This window comes from Amaranthus tricolor, chromosome 2, assembly GCF_026212465.1.
Source record: "Amaranthus tricolor cultivar Red isolate AtriRed21 chromosome 2, ASM2621246v1, whole genome shotgun sequence".
Classification (NCBI taxonomy): domain Eukaryota; kingdom Viridiplantae; phylum Streptophyta; class Magnoliopsida; order Caryophyllales; family Amaranthaceae; genus Amaranthus; species Amaranthus tricolor.
Window position 1 is genome coordinate 33,976,814 of NC_080048.1, and position 19,169 is coordinate 33,995,982.

Genomic DNA, 19,169 nt, shown 5'->3' on the forward strand with positions numbered 1-19,169 from the left:
TGTTGAAACCGATGGCATTTGAAATAGCGAGTCACATAAATAGGCGTACAACAACTTTTAAGCTTCAAAATTAACGTCTGCTAATTATGTGCAAAAGGTCATAGTGGAACAATTTGGTAAACGTTAGGGTTATCGTATGGATTGTTTAAAAGTTTTGGTTACCACGTGGAAAACCCAAAACCTTAGGGTTACGACGTGGAATTTCCCTAAATAATTTATAGAAATAAGACATTTGTTTTGTGCTTTTTAAAATTTGGCAGATCTTTTTTTTTATAGAATACTATTACATTGCTTCAATAAAAAATGAATAATTAATTAAGAGCGATATAGATATCCAATTTGATTATGAAAATAAGAAAGGTGTAGTTGCATATTTAATATATTATGAAATGAATTATAAATGTCAATCTTTTTTCTACCACATTAGCTTGAAAAATGGGCGGAATTTTTTTTGCCTACAGTCTGATACGTGTCAAAACTGTTTCTTCTTTAGTAGTTTTTATAGATTATAGATAGATAAATTATAGATAGATAGATACTCCATAAACAATGTTGAGTAAATTTAAATGTCATAAACTTATATAATTATCTTATCCGATTTAGATACATATATAAAACAGAAATTGGATGAACATTTTTTCGAGGTAATTAAAATAATACTCCTATAAATTAGGTAAATTTTTGTTATGTAATAAAATCAAATCAATATTATCAACTTAATATTCACATGACTAATTAAATGATTACTTTAGTTGTTCTGTTTTTTTTGGAAATGACATGTTGGTGGAAACATCATCAAGAATCGACCAATGCTTAAATTCCATTTGGCTAAGCTAGCTGTCTAAATAAGTTATCTATAATTTTTCAACATTTTTGGTATATAAGGAGATAGATATTGATATAGATTTTTATTTCGTGATTTTTGAATTATATTATGACAAATTAATATAAAAATTAATGTAATGTACAAAATTATTAGTATAAAAGTGCACATAAAAATAAATTTTAAATAAAAATGCTAATATGTGTTGATGTTATCAGCATAACATTATATAATATTTTATATGAAAAAATATATATTATTGTGATATACTGCTCATATATTCAGATATATTGATATTAATTTTGATAGGATATATATATATATATATATATATATATATATATATTTATAATTTGATATATTTATTATGATATTATGCAATATAATCTCAATTCAGTTAATAACTGTATTTATGTCAATCTTTGTAAGTATGCCATTTGAAATTTTTCGAATTTTTTTTTATCAAATTAAATGTTCTCATGAAAAAACAAGTGGGGTAGTGGGAATGTTGGTTTAGTTTTGGGCAAAAAATTGAACTTCCAATATAAATAAAGTATACCGCACTCATGATTACACCTCTTGGTGGAGTCTCAATTTCTCCTCCCGTCCGCTTTATCACCTTCAAACCGACGAAAAGCTTGTTGCCCTTTTTCTCAATCCGAAAGGGGAAGTGTTTGTCGTACTTTTCTCTCTTCTCCCTTACTCCTCGAAGGATGCCTCGCGCTTCATCGAAGAAAACGGGGCAATCTAATTCTACCGCTGCTAACGCCTCTGGCGATCTCTTCCGCTCCGGTACTTTTTTTTTTTTTTTTTTTTTTTGCTTATTGCTTTTGTGTAATTTATTTTCTTTTGATGTTTTTTTGTATTGGATTTTAATTTAATATGTAATTTGATCCGAACTCTTAATTTAGGGTTTCACTGAATTTAATTATGTCCATAGATTTTGTTTTTGATCTTTCTTTGTTTATATTTGAGTGATTTGATTTGATTTCTCGTCGAGGATTTCACTGAAAGCTGTTTTGATCATTTGTAGACTAGTAGATTTAGTGATTTCCAAAATTTTGTTCTTTTTTTTCCTTTTGAAAAAGAAATAATTTCTTTCGGATGCTTCTTGAAATGCAATCGAGAGTGTTTGCACTATGTTAAATTGGTTAATTATAAATATAGTATAATTTTCATTCCTTGTGTAATTTTTAATACTGGTTGATTCTGTTTAGTTTCAAATAAAGCTAGTTCAAAGGAGTTGGAAAGAATTGATCACTTGTTCTATACTTATGCCAATAGATCGTCCGGTGTGATTGAGTAAGTCTACTAATTTATTCATCTCTTGTAGTGTGATTGATTTTTAGTTTGGGCTACATGTATGAGTGTACTTGTTTTGATGTTGTGATTTGTGATATGAAACAAGTGAGGAGGATCTGTATCATCATGGCTCTATCATGTTTTCATTGCTCTTAATTATCAGCGACCAACTGACTATAGGCGTTTTTGACGTTTGAGCTTGTATAAGTTGCCTGATTATGCAAGATTCTTTAAAAGGATATTTTAATATTAGTTTGTTTTAATTTCAATTATAGTTAAATTTGAATACATACTTTTTAGGCTCTAAGTTTTCGAAAAGATAATGGTGATGGGTGTTTTAAAAATTGTGTATTTTCATCCCATTTCTAACGGTGACTCTAAGTTAGCTATGATTATGACTCACCGAGTCTATGGCTATGATTCTTGGTAAAGAAATAAAAATTAATGTTCGATCTATAAGAATGCTTGCGGTGTTAAACATGCTAAACAAATTCAATTTGTCATTCCTACTTCTCACTCAACTTGAACAGTACTCCACCAAAGAGAAATTTCATGAAAGAGATTTATAAGAATGGGGCAAACTCAAATGTACATTGTCACGCAAATTGTCAAATCTCAATAGAGTTGAATTAGATTAGAAGTACTAAAGCAAAGATATAAGATTTAGTTTACAATGAAATTGAGGATGATCTAACCAATTCGACACGCAAATGTCTCAAATCACAATCCTATCCTAGTAGCTAAAACAATAAGAGTTTGTCAGGTATATGAAATTCAAGTAATTGCTTATTCTTTCTTTTGATTTGGCTTTGCGTTTCATCATGTAGCTTATATATCTAAGATTTAAATCCAAAAAAGTTTCATGCCACATGAATTTTTGTAATTGATGGCTTGAATTTCCTATTTATTTATATGTAATGGAAGGTTCATATAACTAAGGTTTATTGTCAATTTATTATAAGTTTCGTGATTACTTGGAAATATTTTTTGAAAAAATTGATTCTATTAATATTATTGCAACAATCTGAAAATGCTTCAAATAACCTCAAAGTGACGTGTGGATTTTCTTTGAAGATTTTTCCATTTTGGTGGTTTTTCTCTCAGCCAAAGGATTTTTATGAGTTTTCATTTTTCATATGAAAATGTGGAAATGATGTATTACAAAAATTAAAAACACCAAATGTTGCTGCGCTATCACACAGAGGATTTTGAGCTATTTATATTTTTATTTCTGGTAATCTGGTTAATACCATTTAAGTGCAGTACTTAAACATTTGACTATTTGTCTAATTTTTTTGTCTCATGTTAATTTCTCATCTTTTCCATGTGAGTATTATGCTAAGAAACTGAATTTTTTTCTTACATGTTTCTCATCTTCTTTTGCATGTGAATATTCTTAAATTAATGAATGAGAATGTTCTTTACATATATGATTTGTTAATTTGTGACAGTCCAGATGGTATAGAGACGTTGTGTTTAGACATGGAAGTCGATCATACTGACGTCAGAGTATTAATGCTTGCTTGGTAATAATTGCAACTGCAGTAAATTTATCTCTCACTTCTGTTACTTTAAACTTATCATGAGTACTAATCTGGTTGCTTATTGTGTCAGGAAAATGAGTGCTGAGAAACAGGGTTACTTCACTCTGGTAAGTAAGATGGTCTGACATATATTAGGTATCCCCTGAAATTTTATTAATTTAAATTTACATTAGTCAAACCCTCTCATGGCTTAGAGCCGAGGGTCTTTATCAGTTGTCACCCATGAGCCAGCTACTTGATATTTTGTTGGCAGTTCTTAGTTGGAAAGACTTCAATAAATCTTTGTACATTTTCTGAACTCTTCTCTCCTCATCTTTAATTATGTTTTCTTTGGGAGGGAGGGGTCTCTCATCCCCTTTTTACGTTATTGTCTTCTGAATGTGCTTTCCTTCACCCGTCTTGCTCAGTTTGAAAATGCAATCTGTGTTGTTTTTGTATTCTTGTGCTATAGTCTTGCATTTGTATGCTGTACATTACACTTTCCTAGATATTTCTGTGACATACTCTATATTTGTTGAAGGTATGCAGTTTGAAAATGACACCCTTTTTGTTCTCATCTCATTGCCTGTCACATGTAGTATGTCTTATTCATTGTATGCTATTGCTACTGACAAATGGAAGTTTCATTTTATACAGGAGGAGTGGCGGAGAGGCCTCAAGGCTTTGAGGGTTGATACAATTGCAAAATTAAAGAAGGCACTTCCTGAGCTTGAGAAAGAGGTATGTTTGTCTCTCCTGACACAACCCCTTTGCTCTACTTAAGAAAGGTGCCGGGGTGGGTGGGTGGGTAGTGGAGTGATATTGCGTAAAAAGTATGCTCACTATTTTTTTTAAAGGTTAAAAGGACATCAAATTTTGTAGGCTTCTATCAGTATGCATTCCGTTACTGTTTGACAGGTATGTTGACTATCCTGTCATTTGCGAGCGTTTTGAATGCTGGAAGCTGAATATCTTCTGTTCTTCTCGTTTATGTTGTTTTTTCTTCTTTGGTAGAGGAAAAGCAGAAGAGTATAGACATTGAAAGCATTTGTCAATTGTTGGATCTTGTACTAGGATCTCAATTCAGAGCCCAAGTTGATTACTTTGTTGAATACTTGAAGGTATGCTAATTTCTAAGCGTATGAGTTTTGAGAGCTTTTTAAATGCTCTTCCTACAATTTTAGCTATTTTAAGATGTAAAATAAGTTCAAATGGTGACTTCTAAAGTTTATCAGTGATTTCACCACATGCTTATCCAATCCAGAAATCATATCATGGCAGTTATTTATAGAAAAAAAATCTGAACACCTAAAGCCTCGATGCTCGCTTTTGATTGTAGCTTTCTAGTATTTTAGATTTGATACATTATAATTATGTGAGAAAGGGGCTCTAACCGGAATACCTAATTGTTTGTGATTCAGGCGCAGAATGATTACAAGGTCATAAACATGGATCAATGGATGGGATTTTACCGATTCTGCAATGAGGTATTGTGTTATTGATAATTAAGTACAATATTTCTTAAAAATTTTCGTAAACTAGAGGGATTTTGTGGTAGATTGAGTTCCTTTGTTAACTCATTCCTTGGCATGAATTTTAATGTTTGTGCTGGCTTTCATAGTATGAAATTTAAACGTGTTGTTCGATGATATATTTCAATTAGTCCATTATAACTCCATCTTCTGTATACTCGATAAGAACTAGGATTTGGATCCTGTGACATCTATCACTGTATGTTAATATTGAAGCTTTATTTTTAAAGAAGCCAAGGTATATGATGAAGTGTTTGCTGGTTGTGTTTATTTCAATTTAGTTCATGAAAAGAGTAAAATAACTTAACAATGCTTGCACTAAAGCTAAAGTTAGGAATTTGTCACAATTGTTCGAACATTGGTGTTATTTATGAATTGGTAGCAACAATAATACCAAAACCTTAGTCCCAAAAGATTGGGGTATTTATAAGAATTGGTAGGAATTTCAATATTCAACTCCTTCCTGCCTAGTTGCTAGGGTTTTGATTTCATTCTTTGACAACCCCTGGCCTCGGGCTGTCCTGGGATGACAACAGGTACTCAATTACATGCACAGGGTAAATTAGTTGGCGTTAGTTGTGAAGGTTGAATTTACAAGTTCAGCTGGTAAAACTAGATTAGCCTTGTGAGTTAAGCTTCACTTTTTGATTGGAGTGAGTTGAGTTGAGTTGAGCTTGGATGCGTAGAGGAACACCCTCTAGTATAGTTCTAGATAACGATGGTGTAATGAATGTGTGAAGATGCAATTTGCGTCTTTTATGTGCATTTTTGCGGAGTGATAGTGATGAAGGTTTCTTGTTTTCTAATTATCAGATAAGTTTTCCAGACTTCAGCAACTATGATTCAGACCTTGCTTGGCCATTGATCCTGGACAACTTTGTTGATTGGATGAAAGCAAAGCAGAGCTTGTAATGCCCATCAGCAAATATTCTGCTGTCAAATCGAATGTTTTTGTGGAGGTACAAACAATTTTATGCATTGCAACAGAAGAGCCATCGTAAATCAGAGTTTACTCATGCTTATTCTTGATGTGAAATAGCAGGATTTTGAATGGTACCCATTTTAAGCCACAGCAATACATCCCGCCTCCATTATTATTGTTCAATTTGCAAACCTGACTCATGGGAGATGTACTTGTTGAATATTTTTGACATATAGTCGTTTCATCTGTTGTGCCTAAATTTTTTTTTTTTTTTTTTGTTTCACTCATTGTTTTTACGGTTGGTATTCATGATGCTTTTTAAAAGAGTAAAGAAAAAAGAAATGATGTACTCAACAATTGTTTTTTGGTATTTTAGCAGTTGTATCATATGTGATAATGAACTTGTATCGTGAGCGATAATATTAGGTTGAGAGTAGAGGTGCTCGATGTGCCTGATACAGGTTGCTTCGGCTGAATAAGGGCTTAAGAATTTGAAAAATTGAAATGAATAAGATAAAAAATGCACGAAATAAGATACGTTTCAACTTATTTTCAAAAATAAGCGTGTAATTTCCAAATCTGTGGTTTGGGGCTGTTCGCAGTTACTAGTTGCGAACAGGGAGAAGAAACAAAGCAACTGCGTGTAGTTAGTAGCTGCGAACAGGTGTTAACTTTTGTTTGACATTGTTCGTAGTTACTAATTGCGAACATCGACTACAAATATACACCAGTAGCTCCCTTCATTTCCATTTTTCCCAATTTTAAAATCCTATTTTAAACAACTCGATATTTGCCTTACAAAAACCACTATTAGATTAGTTTCAATCTATCAATTCTTACATTTCTCTTTGAATTTGGCACTTCAAATTTAGTCTGGGATATTCTAACTTGTATAAACGTAACTTTTATGCCTTTTTTTGAGTGTATATATTGTTTTTTAGGGTTTTGATGAAGTTTGGTTATTTTTTCAAATGTAGGTTACTAGTTTTAAAATCAACACTCTTTTTAATCATCCATAACTGTTTAAGGTAATGTTTAATTGTTTTCATAGCTTTATGTTGTTTTTTGAAGTATTGCTATTGATGAGCATATTGAATTAGTTGAATTTGATGTACATTATATATTATTAGAAATTTTGATGTTGTTATTAGAAATATCATTTATGAACTTGTTAATTGATTTATTATTTGAATTTTATGTACATTATATATTATTAGAAATTTTGATATTGTTATTAATTGATTTATTAGTTGAATTTTATGTGCATTATATATGTATAAACTTAATTACATTATTGACTTTATGAATTATAGACCAAAAAGATTATAATCAAATGAATATAATGTACTTGTATGGGCATGAAGTTGATGATGATGTTGATTTTGTTTGTATTCATGTAGAAATGACATCATTTCGCGTCACTATAGTATGTTTTTGGAATGGTTCTATTCGAGAAAGTTGTGGCAAAGTTCATTATGTTGGGGGAAGACGTAGGTTGTTTGCATGCAACTCGAATATGGATTTGAGTCACTTTAAACGTTTTATATGTTCTAATATTGGATTTGACCCCACTAGAAGTACTGTAAATATAAGCTTTAAATATGACATGAGTGTATAATTGCTAGCCTTTCCTGTTGAGGATGATGAGGCTAAAGATGCTATGTGGGAGCATTCAAAGTCCACCCAAATTCCCTCTTTGGAGTTATACGTAGAAGAAGTAACTATGAAACAGGGTCAAACAAAAGTCAACACGAACATCTGTTTTGTTTTTTCCACCTGTTCGCAGTTAGTAACTGCGAACAGCCGCAAACCACAGATTTGGGAATTACACGCTTATTTTTGAAAATAAGTTGAAACTTATCTTATTTCGTGCATTTTTTTTGATAATTTATCTTATTGATTTCAATTTTTCTAAGAATTTACAAGTGAAAAGGATGTAACAATCTCTTAGGATAGAGGGGTATAATCATTGCAATTAGAATTGTATATTTCTAATAGAAATGTAGTTCAATATAACAAATCAAAGTAAATTATGGATATCTATACTTTATTATATTAAATGCATTATTTTTAATGTCATGTATTGCCACTGCACTAAATTTTTTTTTGATAAAACTCATTAGAATAGAAAGATACATTCATGTAAAATTAGGAATGACGGTGTATCCTATATCTGATATATTTTGTGGACCGCATCTGGATCATATTATTTTTACCTGTTAAATTTGGGCATTCAAATTCGTATAAATTTAAAGTTATTTTTACCTGTTAAATTTGGGTATTCAAATTCGTATAAATTTAAAGTGGTTCGAGTTCAAGTCTTCAAAAAATATGGAGACCCAGATTCTTGAATCCAAAGGACCCCTTTTTAAAAAAGAATAAAAGTGCTTATATATATGGGGTCTTGTATGATAGTAGTCGGTATATCATTGAATTATTTACACTTATGTATAAGACAAATAATTTTTAAAATAATTAAAATTTGAAAAAAATATATTATTCGTTGACTACTGTATGCCGTATGGTATACTCTTAGCATAATATTACTCTTTAAGTCTTATCTGCGAGGATACCAATTATAGATACGCTTGATTAAGAGGAAAAGTGAAAAAAAATAAGACATTTGAACAAATTAATTCCCAAAATAAGCTTCATGAAAACTTATTTCCCAAAATAAGCGTCTGTACATCCAGACCAGAGCTTTAGATAAGTCGCTGTTAGTAACAGCGAAAGAAGGAAAAAAAAAATTAAAATGCCTTAGTCGCTAAGGCATTTTAATTTTTTTTTAATGAAATAAAGTAGTCGTTAATTAGAAAAATAGTCGTTATGAACTTGAAAATAGCCGTTGTAATGATGTTCTATAAATAGCTGCATCATTTCCCATACTTCATTATATCAATTCTACATCATTCTTCTTCTCTTAATTTCTAAAGGTAACATTATGTATTATGTTAGTTTTACTTTTAATTTTTAAATGTTAATATAAACGTTTGATAATACGATTAAAATATATACATGTACACATATGTTACAAAGTATACACAAAAGTCAATATGTTACAAATTCTGAATATGTACAAGTGTTGAATATATACAAAATGTCACTAATCTTCAAAATATACAAACACTATTGAAATGCTAATCCCATAGCACATTGCTCCTATGATTCGCCTGCATCGTAAGGACACTAGGGTCGAGCGGGCATGGAGCTGCTAGATCCATCTCTCCTGCAATTCAACAATAAGTAAGCGTTATGTATTCTAAAAATAATTAAGAAGTACTCAAATTGTTTACTTATGTTATTTATTTGCTTGATAATCTTTAACGTTTATATAATCAAATACAGGTACTGTTTACCTTGACGTGCAAGTTCTAGTGTTGTGACCGTCACTACCACACCGTCGACAAGCGTTGCGTCTCCGCGATCCTTCGTCCATTTCGTTCATGATCCTCTTGGACTTAGGTCTTTCTAATCCACGCATGTGATCTGGATCGTGTAGCACCTCAACACCGGTGTATTGAGGCCATGACCTCTTATCAATCAACGGCAAGAATATGGATTCATATATGTTGACATAGCTTTGGGTCGTGTAGCAAGAGTCCACAAAACGCTCGTAGGATAAGTGTCGTTTAATACATACGGCAAGAACATAAGAACAAGGTAAGTGATATATGGAGGGTTTGTTACAAGTGCATTTCATCTCTCTCATATCCACTCTTTGTATGTTACCACCCTTAGCGGATTCTCTATTACCGCGTCCAGTCTTAACTTGAAAAAGGCCTCGTCTGTAGTCAAATGCGATGATCTCATGGTAGTTTGCCTTCTTGGTGTTACGGGTGATAATTTTAGTGGCGTGTGAAGTGTACTTACTTCCCCCAATTAGCCATGCATTTGCGTTCTCCCGTCTTTTAACAAAGTAATCATTAACACGATAGAAGGTGAACTCCACAAGAGTAGTTTTGGGCAAGAAACGTACACCCTTCATCACGTTGTTGAACACTTCCGCTAAGTTGGTATTAGTAACACCGTATCTATATCCTCCATCATGACATATTGACCATTTGCACATATCACCAACTTGATCAATCCAAAAAAGAGCTCTCGGTTAGCAACACTAATGGCCTTCAATCCCTCGACGACCTTATTTGGTTGTCTTTGCTCTACAGTCCTACCATACATTTTCTTCAACTTCACATTACCCATTTGACGATTGAAGTTGCTTAACAATTTCCGCAAGCAAAACCTATGATGGGCATTTGGAGGTTGCCATTCCGGCTCCTCCATGGTTGCTAGAATGCCCGCATGCCTATCGGAAATAACGCATAATCCTGGACTATGCATCACATGCTTACGAACACACGCCATAAACCAAGACCAAGCGGCTATGCATTCTTTTTCGACCAAAGCAAAGGCAAGCGGGAAGATTCCCTTGTTCCCATCTTGGGCAATCGCAGTCAACAACGTATGGCGATACTTACCATACAAATGTGTTCCGTCAATGGCAATAACGGGTTTGCAATACTTGAATCCCTCAATACTAGGTTGGAAAGCCGAGAACACGCGTTAGAAAGTTCTAATACTAGGACGGACATACACACCGACATCATTATCTTCCTTAAAGAACCACTCAACTACTGTCCCGGGGTTTGAAATTTGCAGTGCCTTCAAGAAGCGTGGAAGAAGAGGATAAGAATCTTCCCATGTACCATAGATGGATAGAAGGGCTTGCTGTTTAGCAAACCATGCCCGCTTATAGGTCACTTCGACACCGAATTGGTCTTTTACCATTTGACGCACAACAGAGACCTTAATTGATGGATCTTGAGCAACACAATTTCTAATAAGATTGTTAATCACGGAAGATGTCAAATGAATGTGTCCAGCTGACACATTTTCAGTACTTAATATACACCCCCCATGCTTCCCCTTATATGTAACAATCTCCCATGATGGTGAATAGGAGCTCTTTCTAGCCCTAAGCCTCAAACCACACCCTCTCTTACACTTCAAGGTGAGCACGGTTTGATTTGAAGTCTCAGTTCGGTACTCAACGTTCCTACGAATATGATTCAATCTAACAGCGTCCAACAAGGCATCCTTGTTATCAAACATCATACCCTTTTGAAACTCTCCTTCGTCGGTGTAGGTTGTATCACAATCCCAAGACCTCCAAGAGTTGTCCTCAATGTGTTCATCTAGAGGGGGAACCAGTGCATAGGGTGTAGGGGCAACGATTGTTGGAATGTTTCCTAAAGTCATGTCATTAGGTAGAGCCTCCTCGTCAACACCCACATCATCCTCAGAAGGAGCTTCAACGAATTCATTACTCTCACTAATAACATCATCCCAAGGCTCATTTGTATCTTCTAAGTTACAAGTATCATCATTTGTGACTTGAAATTGATTTTGATTGGGTTCATTAGAAGGATAAGAGGAAGATGGCATAAAGGGATTTTGGGTTTCTTGGGTAGGGAAGGGCATATGAGAAGGAGCAGAAGGAGTTATATTCATGAATGCATTTGTTTCTACAACATTGATATCTTGATTCCCTAGGGGTACCTATTCTACATATAACTCTAAAGAAGGACTAGGGGTAGACCTTGAATATACCCACATTGCACCTATAGTCTCCTCATCCTCAAGCGGAAAAGCTAACAAATCTCTACTAAGATTGTACTTAAAACTTAAATTGATAGTACTTCTTGTAGTGTCAATGCCAATCCTAGAGCATATAAAATGTTTAAATTCATTCAAATCCATGTATGAATTGCATGCAAACAGTTTACGTCTTCCCCCAACATACTTAACATTGTTACTAGTTGATCGAATTGAACCATTCCAAAAGCATACAACAGTCACACGAAATGAATCCATTTCTACAACAACACATACAAAATCAACATCACCATCATGTTCATAAATATATGACCACTATACATTTTAAATTCAACAACAAATTCTCGAACAAACTTTTAATTATGAAGATCAAATTCGAATAACAACTACATTCGACATATTCGTAGAGTTTAAGTGTAAACGACCACTATACATGACATACATTTTAAAATCAACACCAAATAAAAAAATTTATAATAAAAACGTACCTCAATAAGCTGTAAATCAACAAGAATTAGTAAATTGCAAGTTTATGAACCTACATTAATGTAAAATTTGATTAAAATTCAGCAAAACCAACATTGAAAAATAAACCCTAATTTTTCTAAAATTGAAAAAAAACACAAAAAAAAATACCTTAGGTCGATATAGGAAGCTTACAGAACTAATTAGTGGTACAAATTTCGAATTTCATGACTTTAGTTGAAGGATTGAATGTGATTTTAATGGAGGAAAAACGAAGCAAATCTCGTGAAGGGTTTTGTGAAACAACAACTCGTAAACTGGAAAGAGGAAGAAGGAAAAAAAAATATAAAGCCTCAAAGTCGCAACAGCGACTTTGGGGTTTTCTTTTTTTTTTTTCCTCTTTTGCTGTTACTAACAGCGATTTTATCTGAGGCTAGGCTTGGATGTACGGACGCTTATTTTGGGAATTAAGTTTTCACGAAGCTTATTTTTGGAATTAAGTTTATTATTTGTCTTACTTTTTTCAAATTTTCTGATTAAGACAATGCACCAAATATAATATTGTTGGATCTATTTTGGATTTTAATTAGCATTTTTAACTCTATCACTATTGGAATACAAAGCATCTATCAATCAATTTTACGAAAATAAGCTTAGACCCGTTTTGGACCAAAACCCGAACTTGAATTCGTGAGATCCGTCTGGGTCCATGGAGCCGAATCCGAATCTGGATCCTTCCTCAGAAAACGAATCTGGATTTAAGTTCTTCAATTTACAACTTGCTTCTAACAGAGAAAGTAGTTTGTTTCAACATATCAGCTACATCAACAATTCAACATCATCTACATTGAATCTAACATTTAAGATGCTATTGAATACTTTTTTCATCTAATCTTATTGTCTGATAGAAATAGAACAAAATTCTGCAACACTTCATTGTGATGAAAGATAAAGGAGGTCGAGTGCTGCAAAGAAAAGACAATAAGGTTGATTGCTGTCGCAATTCTTCCGGTGAGCGAGGTGTACAAGTGAAACGCAACAGGAGTGGCCAAATGGTAGTCCCTAAATGCTCGGTGGAGCACTTTGCCTTACGAGGCCCTCCAAACTTATACTCCAAATGTCCAACAGTTTCAATTGAGTCTGAGTCTGAGTCATAAACCCAGTATCCCGCATAAGTCAAAGCACGAGGGTAGCGGACTAATCATCTTCATGCCCCTCCAAGGAGAGGGCAAGATGAAATGCGCGCACTCAATTTATCCCCAAAAAAACCAACAGTTACAATTAATAACAGAAAATATCAGCTTGAAGCTGTTAGATATTGTTCCATTGTGTCATTCAACATTCTTTGTTGGTGCTTGCATGCATTCATGATAAGTTCGCACTGTCGCTCATAATAAAACATCAAGACACAGTTCTATCAAGTATAGAACAACAGAATGTCATGAAGTTTTATGCAGCTAGCATAGCCACAGAACCTGTCTTCCGCTGCTTCATCTACACTAGCCACTAAGTAGAACTTTTTTAATCACTTTTTCTATAAGATTAGTCTCTTGAAAACTATCATCATTTCAATTACCCACAGAAGTGGGAAGAGCTCCTAATCTCAAAAGGCCAGAACTAAAAGCAAACAAAAGCAAAATTTCATTGAGCACACACTCTCAGCTCAAAGGTTGGACAACTAAAATTATCTATAAGACTTTAGAACAGAAGAGGATCCTCAATCACCTCCACAAGAAAGAAATGGAATGATGTGAACCTATCTTTATCTTCTTTATTGTACACTACCAGCATTTGAACTTTTAGTACAGGGTTCTTATACAACATTCTGTTAACCCAATTTCTTAACTAGCTCCCACCTAGATAGAGTTTAGGGAGTCGGTTGTTAGATGTAATGCTATCTATCCATTGTAGAATCAAAAAAGTTGTTTAGATTCACCATTAATAACAAACATCTTCAACGACTTCACATAGATAAGAAGTTTACATAATTTAATGAGTAATTTCACCGTAATCCATTATAATCCGAAATAAAAAAAACCTATAAAATTTTGGCTCCGTTGAGAATGATCCATTTCATTATTGTCCATGATGGTTCTTATAAATGAGTTGATATTTTAGGGTTCAAGAGCAAAAAAGTCGAATGAGAAGACTTCAATCAAATAAAACATAATATACATCTCTAATGAAACAACACCAGACAATACATTCCTCCATATACCTATGTTGGACATAAACTCAGCATATCACTCAAGGCTCACAGTACCATCACAAAATGAAAAAATAGAAAAAACAAATCTCTTCAGCCACTTATTTTTCTTCAATCAAACAAAGCTGAAACATTGACGTCAACTTCATCATCAGCTTCTACTTCCTTGGTTTGTTTATCCTCAACTTTTACTTCCTCGGTTTGGTTATCCTCAGCATCTTCTTCCTCAGGCTGAGCCGACTCATTCTTATCTTTGATGGAAACCAAACTCTCCATGTACGCATAAACCCCTTCACACCACCTATTGTTCTGAAATCCAATATCCTTTAATCCTTGATTATCATCCTGATCAAGCATGACTAGCTTACCATCTTCACATTGCAGTATGAGCCTATTATCCTTCCAGTGACCAATGGGACCCCGAACATCAGGAAAAGGTCCCACACTTAATGTCTTGGTCCAAGACCCTTCATTCCAAGTCCAAATATCCAAATTTTTGTCATCATGAAGAGACAAAAAAGCAAGAGAATCATCATACACTGCTAGACACTTAGTACATGGTTGTGCATAATCAGGAACATGAATCTCCTTAAACGCATCAGTTGCCATATCAAAGCAAACAATTACATCAGAAGTATTTTCGTATGATCCCAACCAATAACAACATCCACTCACAAAGATGTAACATTTATTGCTTTCTAAATCATATGCTTTAGCCAAATCTCCACAGTATTTCCACAAATTAGTCCTCAATGAATATACAAGGACCGATAAAGGATGCTTGACATCACTATCATCATCGGTTGGCCAATAACCTTTAATAACAACCACCTTATAGTCTCCAGTAACAGGATCCGACCCAAATCCATACACTTCATAATTAGAATAAGTGAAAGTGGGTGGAAGATCTGGCTTACAAATTAATTTAGGCAAGTATCTTATCTCATCAAGAGCCGGATTCCACAAAGCACGACCACTAAAATCATACTGATATATATAATACAATCCATCACAAGGGCCACTGATATATGAACTGTACAAGGGCATGCTATACAACACTTCATCAGCTAAACTAACTCCAGTAATTTCATCAAGAAACAACTCAAACACTTGAAGTTCAGCATGAGTAACATAATGTTGAACAAGCAGGCAACCGCGCCAATCATCATTATTCTTATAGTAGTTTTTAAGATGTTTAGAAACGAAATCAGGGCTCGAAATTATAGCATACCATGATTTGTTTATAGTCTTGTACCGCATAAGATCTTTCATTGGTAACCAAGATAGAATCTCAACAATCAGATTCTCAGGCAAATGATCTACATTTTTTATTGGTATTAACATTGACTTCTCTCTTTGTTTCCTACTTCTGTAAAATCATACCCAAAATTGAAAACTCAGTGATTATTAAACATAGCATAATATTCTATCCATCAACTTCTTAAAATTAATGATAATATATTCATCTGGGTTTTGGGGCATCATTATCCTACCCGGTATATCTATAAAATTAACAAAAAAAAAAAAAAAAAAAATCCCCTTATAATTTTTGCATTCCCCAATGACTATTGGCAAGAAAAACAAAGATCTGACTGACCTTTCTTTCAAAAGTTGAGTGAAACGACTGGTGGCATTTGTCCAAGTGTAACGTTGCAAAGAGAGGGCCATGGCTGCAATATAAACAACACAAATTACTAAAATAAATGAAATTAAGGTTCTAAAGAAACGAAATCAAGAATTAGAGAGCAAAAAAATGAAAAATTGATTGAAAAATCAAAAAAATAAAAGGCAATTTGCGGAAGTTGAGGGTCGAATCCATCAAATAAACAGAAATTAGAAGGCAAATCGTAAAAAGTATACCTGATTGGAAATTGAAAACGTAGTGATACAGATCTGAAAATGTGAATAGATTTGAGAAACAAGTAGAGTATGAAAATCGTGGGTTTTTATTGATTGATTTTTATTACTTTATTAGTGTGATTGACTCACAAATCATATTTAATGGAAACAAACAGAACACAACTAAGAAAATGAGAAAGATAACAAGTGGGTCCCTACTCGATCAAATATTGTCTTTTTCTAATAAGAAACTTCTAGAATAATCGAGTTTTATTTCGTTTTAAAGTTGTTGCCACAAAAATTTTAAGAAAATTATGAATGGTAACTTAAAGTTTTTGCAATTCAATAATGATATTTTTAAGTTTTTTCAGATTATTAATGGTATTTTTATGTTATTGAGAGTCTTATAATTGTATCCTTTTCTATTTTTTTTGTCTAAAATCATCCAAAATCGTTAACTTTTTCTCCTTTTATTTTATTTTTTTAATGTTTTAAATTAAAAAATAAAAGAAAAAGAAAAAAGTTAACGGTTTTGGACGGAAAAAATTAAAATAGGTTACGGTTGTAAAACGCTCAATAACGCGAGGGTATCATTGATAATCGAAAAAATTAGGGGGTACCATTAATAATGTGCAAAAACTTATGATTACTATTGACAATTTCCCAAAATTTTATAAATGGCGAATATATTATTTTCTTGAATAGTAAATTTAATGGAAAAAAAGAGTGATGATGATAAGAATGAAAAAATTATCAAAATAATGTTAGTGAAAAAAATAAGGTCCACAACTATTAAAAAATGTTTAAATAAAGTTACTGAGAAACATGTAGAGACCATAAGTAATATTTCCTCTGATTTTTTATTAGTTGCTACAGATAGTGACATTTCTTCTCATAAAATGTCGTTATCTGTAACAACAAATGAAAACTAAAAGAAGCATAAAAATGTTAAAATAATGTTAGTGGAAAATGTGTTGGGAGCATTAATAATATTAAAATGTGATGAACAAAATTAATTATATTCAAATTTTATGGTATAATAGAAAGATTTTTAATGTAATAATAAATAGGATAGACATGAAATTAACTTAAAATCACGTAAAGATCTTAAAATTGAGAGGGTAGGTGTTAACAATTGAATGGGTAATCTACAAATAAAATTTATTAATTAAAGTAATAAAAATAAAGAAAACACGGTAAATATTATAAAATTTTGTTAATTTTCTTATTATAATAATATACTTATTAAATTTTAATTAATCATGAGTAATTGCTATTTTAAAATGTATTTTCTTAAAATAATATTAATTTTTGAATTATGAGTAATAAATAACTAAAATAATATATTAAATTGCGTAAAAAATAAAATCTTTATAAACCTATAATTTGTTGTCCAGTTATGGTCAAGCCTCTCAATGAATTAAAGGTTGACATTTGTTAATCATCATCATCTAAATAAATACTCAGATCGGATTTGGTTTGACATAAAAATTAGATTATATTAGAAATTTTAGTTTGGAAAATTTTCAGATTGGACTAGATTTATTATAACACCAGATCGGATCGAATTAGACCGTTTTACAACGGTCTAGTCTGGTCTACAGTTTTTTTTTATCAATGCAATTTTTAACTAAAATAATATAATCATCTATATGTACAACGATAAACTCTGTTATGGTTATAAAAATCAAGACACAAACAATGAAACAATAGACCATAAATTAAAATGAAACAAAACAATAGACCAAAATTATGTTATATTTAAAAAAAGAGTAGCAAATCCTAAAAATTCAATAGTACACGAACAATAAAAACAATACACAAACTAGTAAAAAAAAGTAGCAAACCCTAAAAATTTAAAAATCGAAAAAAATCAACAGAACTATATAACAAAAAATTAAAAAAATCAAGAGAAAATTATTGATGAAAAATCAAGGAAGATTCAAAAAAAACGAATTACATACTAAAAAATCAAAAAAAATTAAATCAAGCTCAAACAAATCATTGAACCTTGAGAAAGTTAATGAGAAAAAATTGATAAGGGACTAAAAGTAGAAGATAAATTGAGGAACCGCATGCACTGTGAGATGACCCTTAAAGTTTCTAGAAGAAATGTCAAATAAATAACTGAATAAGAAAACAGGTTTTCATACTTTTAAAATTCTTTCAACCTTTCATTAAAGTTGGGCGGACTAAGGTTTTTTAAAGTTGGGCCTACTAGCTTATTTCTTAATATTAAATATATTACGTTGATCTAATTTGATTTACGGTTTATACCAAACTATGTTTAGGAATTCAGCCCTATATACGGGTATAAGAGATAAGATCATAAATTAATGTCGTATGGTTTAATAGGTAAAATGTGCACATAAAATTATAATTTGATTTTGTAAATTAAGTGCTCTCTTCGTTTTTTTGTTTATTACTTTATTTTTTAGACGCATTTAAAAGTAAATTTTGAACCTTTCTATCTCTAAATGCACATTATTAAAAAAATTATAAAAATTATATAACAAAAAACTTTGCATGAAAACGAAACTAATAAAATCCCTCATGAATATATTTTATCTTCAATAAATACTTCAAAAATCTAATTTTAATTCTCTCTTAGAGGGAAAAAAGTTAAAGTGGACAAATAATAGAAAACGAAAACTCAGAAAGAGTACAAGAAATTGTCTTATTGATGTTTGGGTGACTCGAACAAGAATCTTAAACATGGGGGATGAATCAAAGAACTTCTTTATTCTCATTCCTCAAAGATTAATTTGCACTATTTCTATAGGCATATAATATATCGTTGGAAAGTTCTTAGAGTCTAATTTCTAATGCCGCAAATCTTGTATTAATGCGATTTTTCTATAAAAAGTTATGACCAAAAGATTGAATATGTATCAAATTTTAGCACAAGCAAACTTTAGACAATCGTCATTTCACGTTTGGT

The 19,169-nt window shown here is 32.1% G+C and overlaps 2 protein-coding genes across 3 annotated transcripts; one reads left to right on the top strand and one right to left on the bottom strand.

Annotated features, from left to right (window-relative positions):
* Nucleotides 1-1,297: 1,297 nt before the first annotated feature.
* On the top strand, nt 1,298-6,507 carry LOC130806405 (uncharacterized). Of its 2 annotated transcripts, XM_057671467.1 has the most exons (10): nt 1,298-1,615; nt 2,041-2,125; nt 3,577-3,651; nt 3,740-3,776; nt 4,306-4,389; nt 4,506-4,566; nt 4,663-4,769; nt 5,070-5,135; nt 5,994-6,139; nt 6,223-6,507. In XM_057671467.1, exons 1-9 carry the CDS (start codon nt 1,390-1,392, stop codon nt 6,090-6,092), a joined length of 840 nt encoding a protein of 279 aa, XP_057527450.1. In that variant the 5' UTR covers nt 1,298-1,389; the 3' UTR covers nt 6,093-6,139; nt 6,223-6,507. The 2 variants fall into 2 exon arrangements, with proteins under 2 accessions (XP_057527450.1, XP_057527449.1); XM_057671466.1 differs by having other exon boundaries at nt 5,994-6,507.
* A 7,768-nt stretch (nt 6,508-14,275) lies between these two features.
* Nucleotides 14,276-16,394, bottom strand: LOC130806383 (F-box protein CPR1-like). The gene is made up of 3 exons (XM_057671432.1): nt 16,250-16,394; nt 15,987-16,059; nt 14,276-15,758 (listed from the first exon to the last, which is right to left on the bottom strand). Exons 2-3 carry the CDS (start codon nt 16,055-16,057, stop codon nt 14,501-14,503), a joined length of 1,329 nt encoding a protein of 442 aa, XP_057527415.1. The 5' UTR covers nt 16,058-16,059; nt 16,250-16,394; the 3' UTR covers nt 14,276-14,500.
* Nucleotides 16,395-19,169: the final 2,775 nt, after the last annotated feature.

Coding starts and splice junctions, on each gene's coding strand:
- LOC130806405 (XM_057671466.1), top strand. CDS start 1,390: ATGATTACACCTCTTGGTGGAGTCTCAATTTCTCCTCCCGTCCGCTTT. Junction 3,652..3,739: donor AGAGTATTAATGCTTGCTTG/GTAATAATTGCA, acceptor TTATTGTGTCAG/GAAAATGAGTGCTGAGAAAC. Junction 4,567..4,662: donor ATTCCGTTACTGTTTGACAG/GTATGTTGACTA, acceptor CTTCTTTGGTAG/AGGAAAAGCAGAAGAGTATA.
- LOC130806383 (XM_057671432.1), bottom strand. CDS start 16,057: ATGGCCCTCTCTTTGCAACGTTACACTTGGACAAATGCCACCAGTCGT. Junction 15,759..15,986: donor ACTCAACTTTTGAAAGAAAG/GTCAGTCAGATC, acceptor ATGATTTTACAG/AAGTAGGAAACAAAGAGAGA.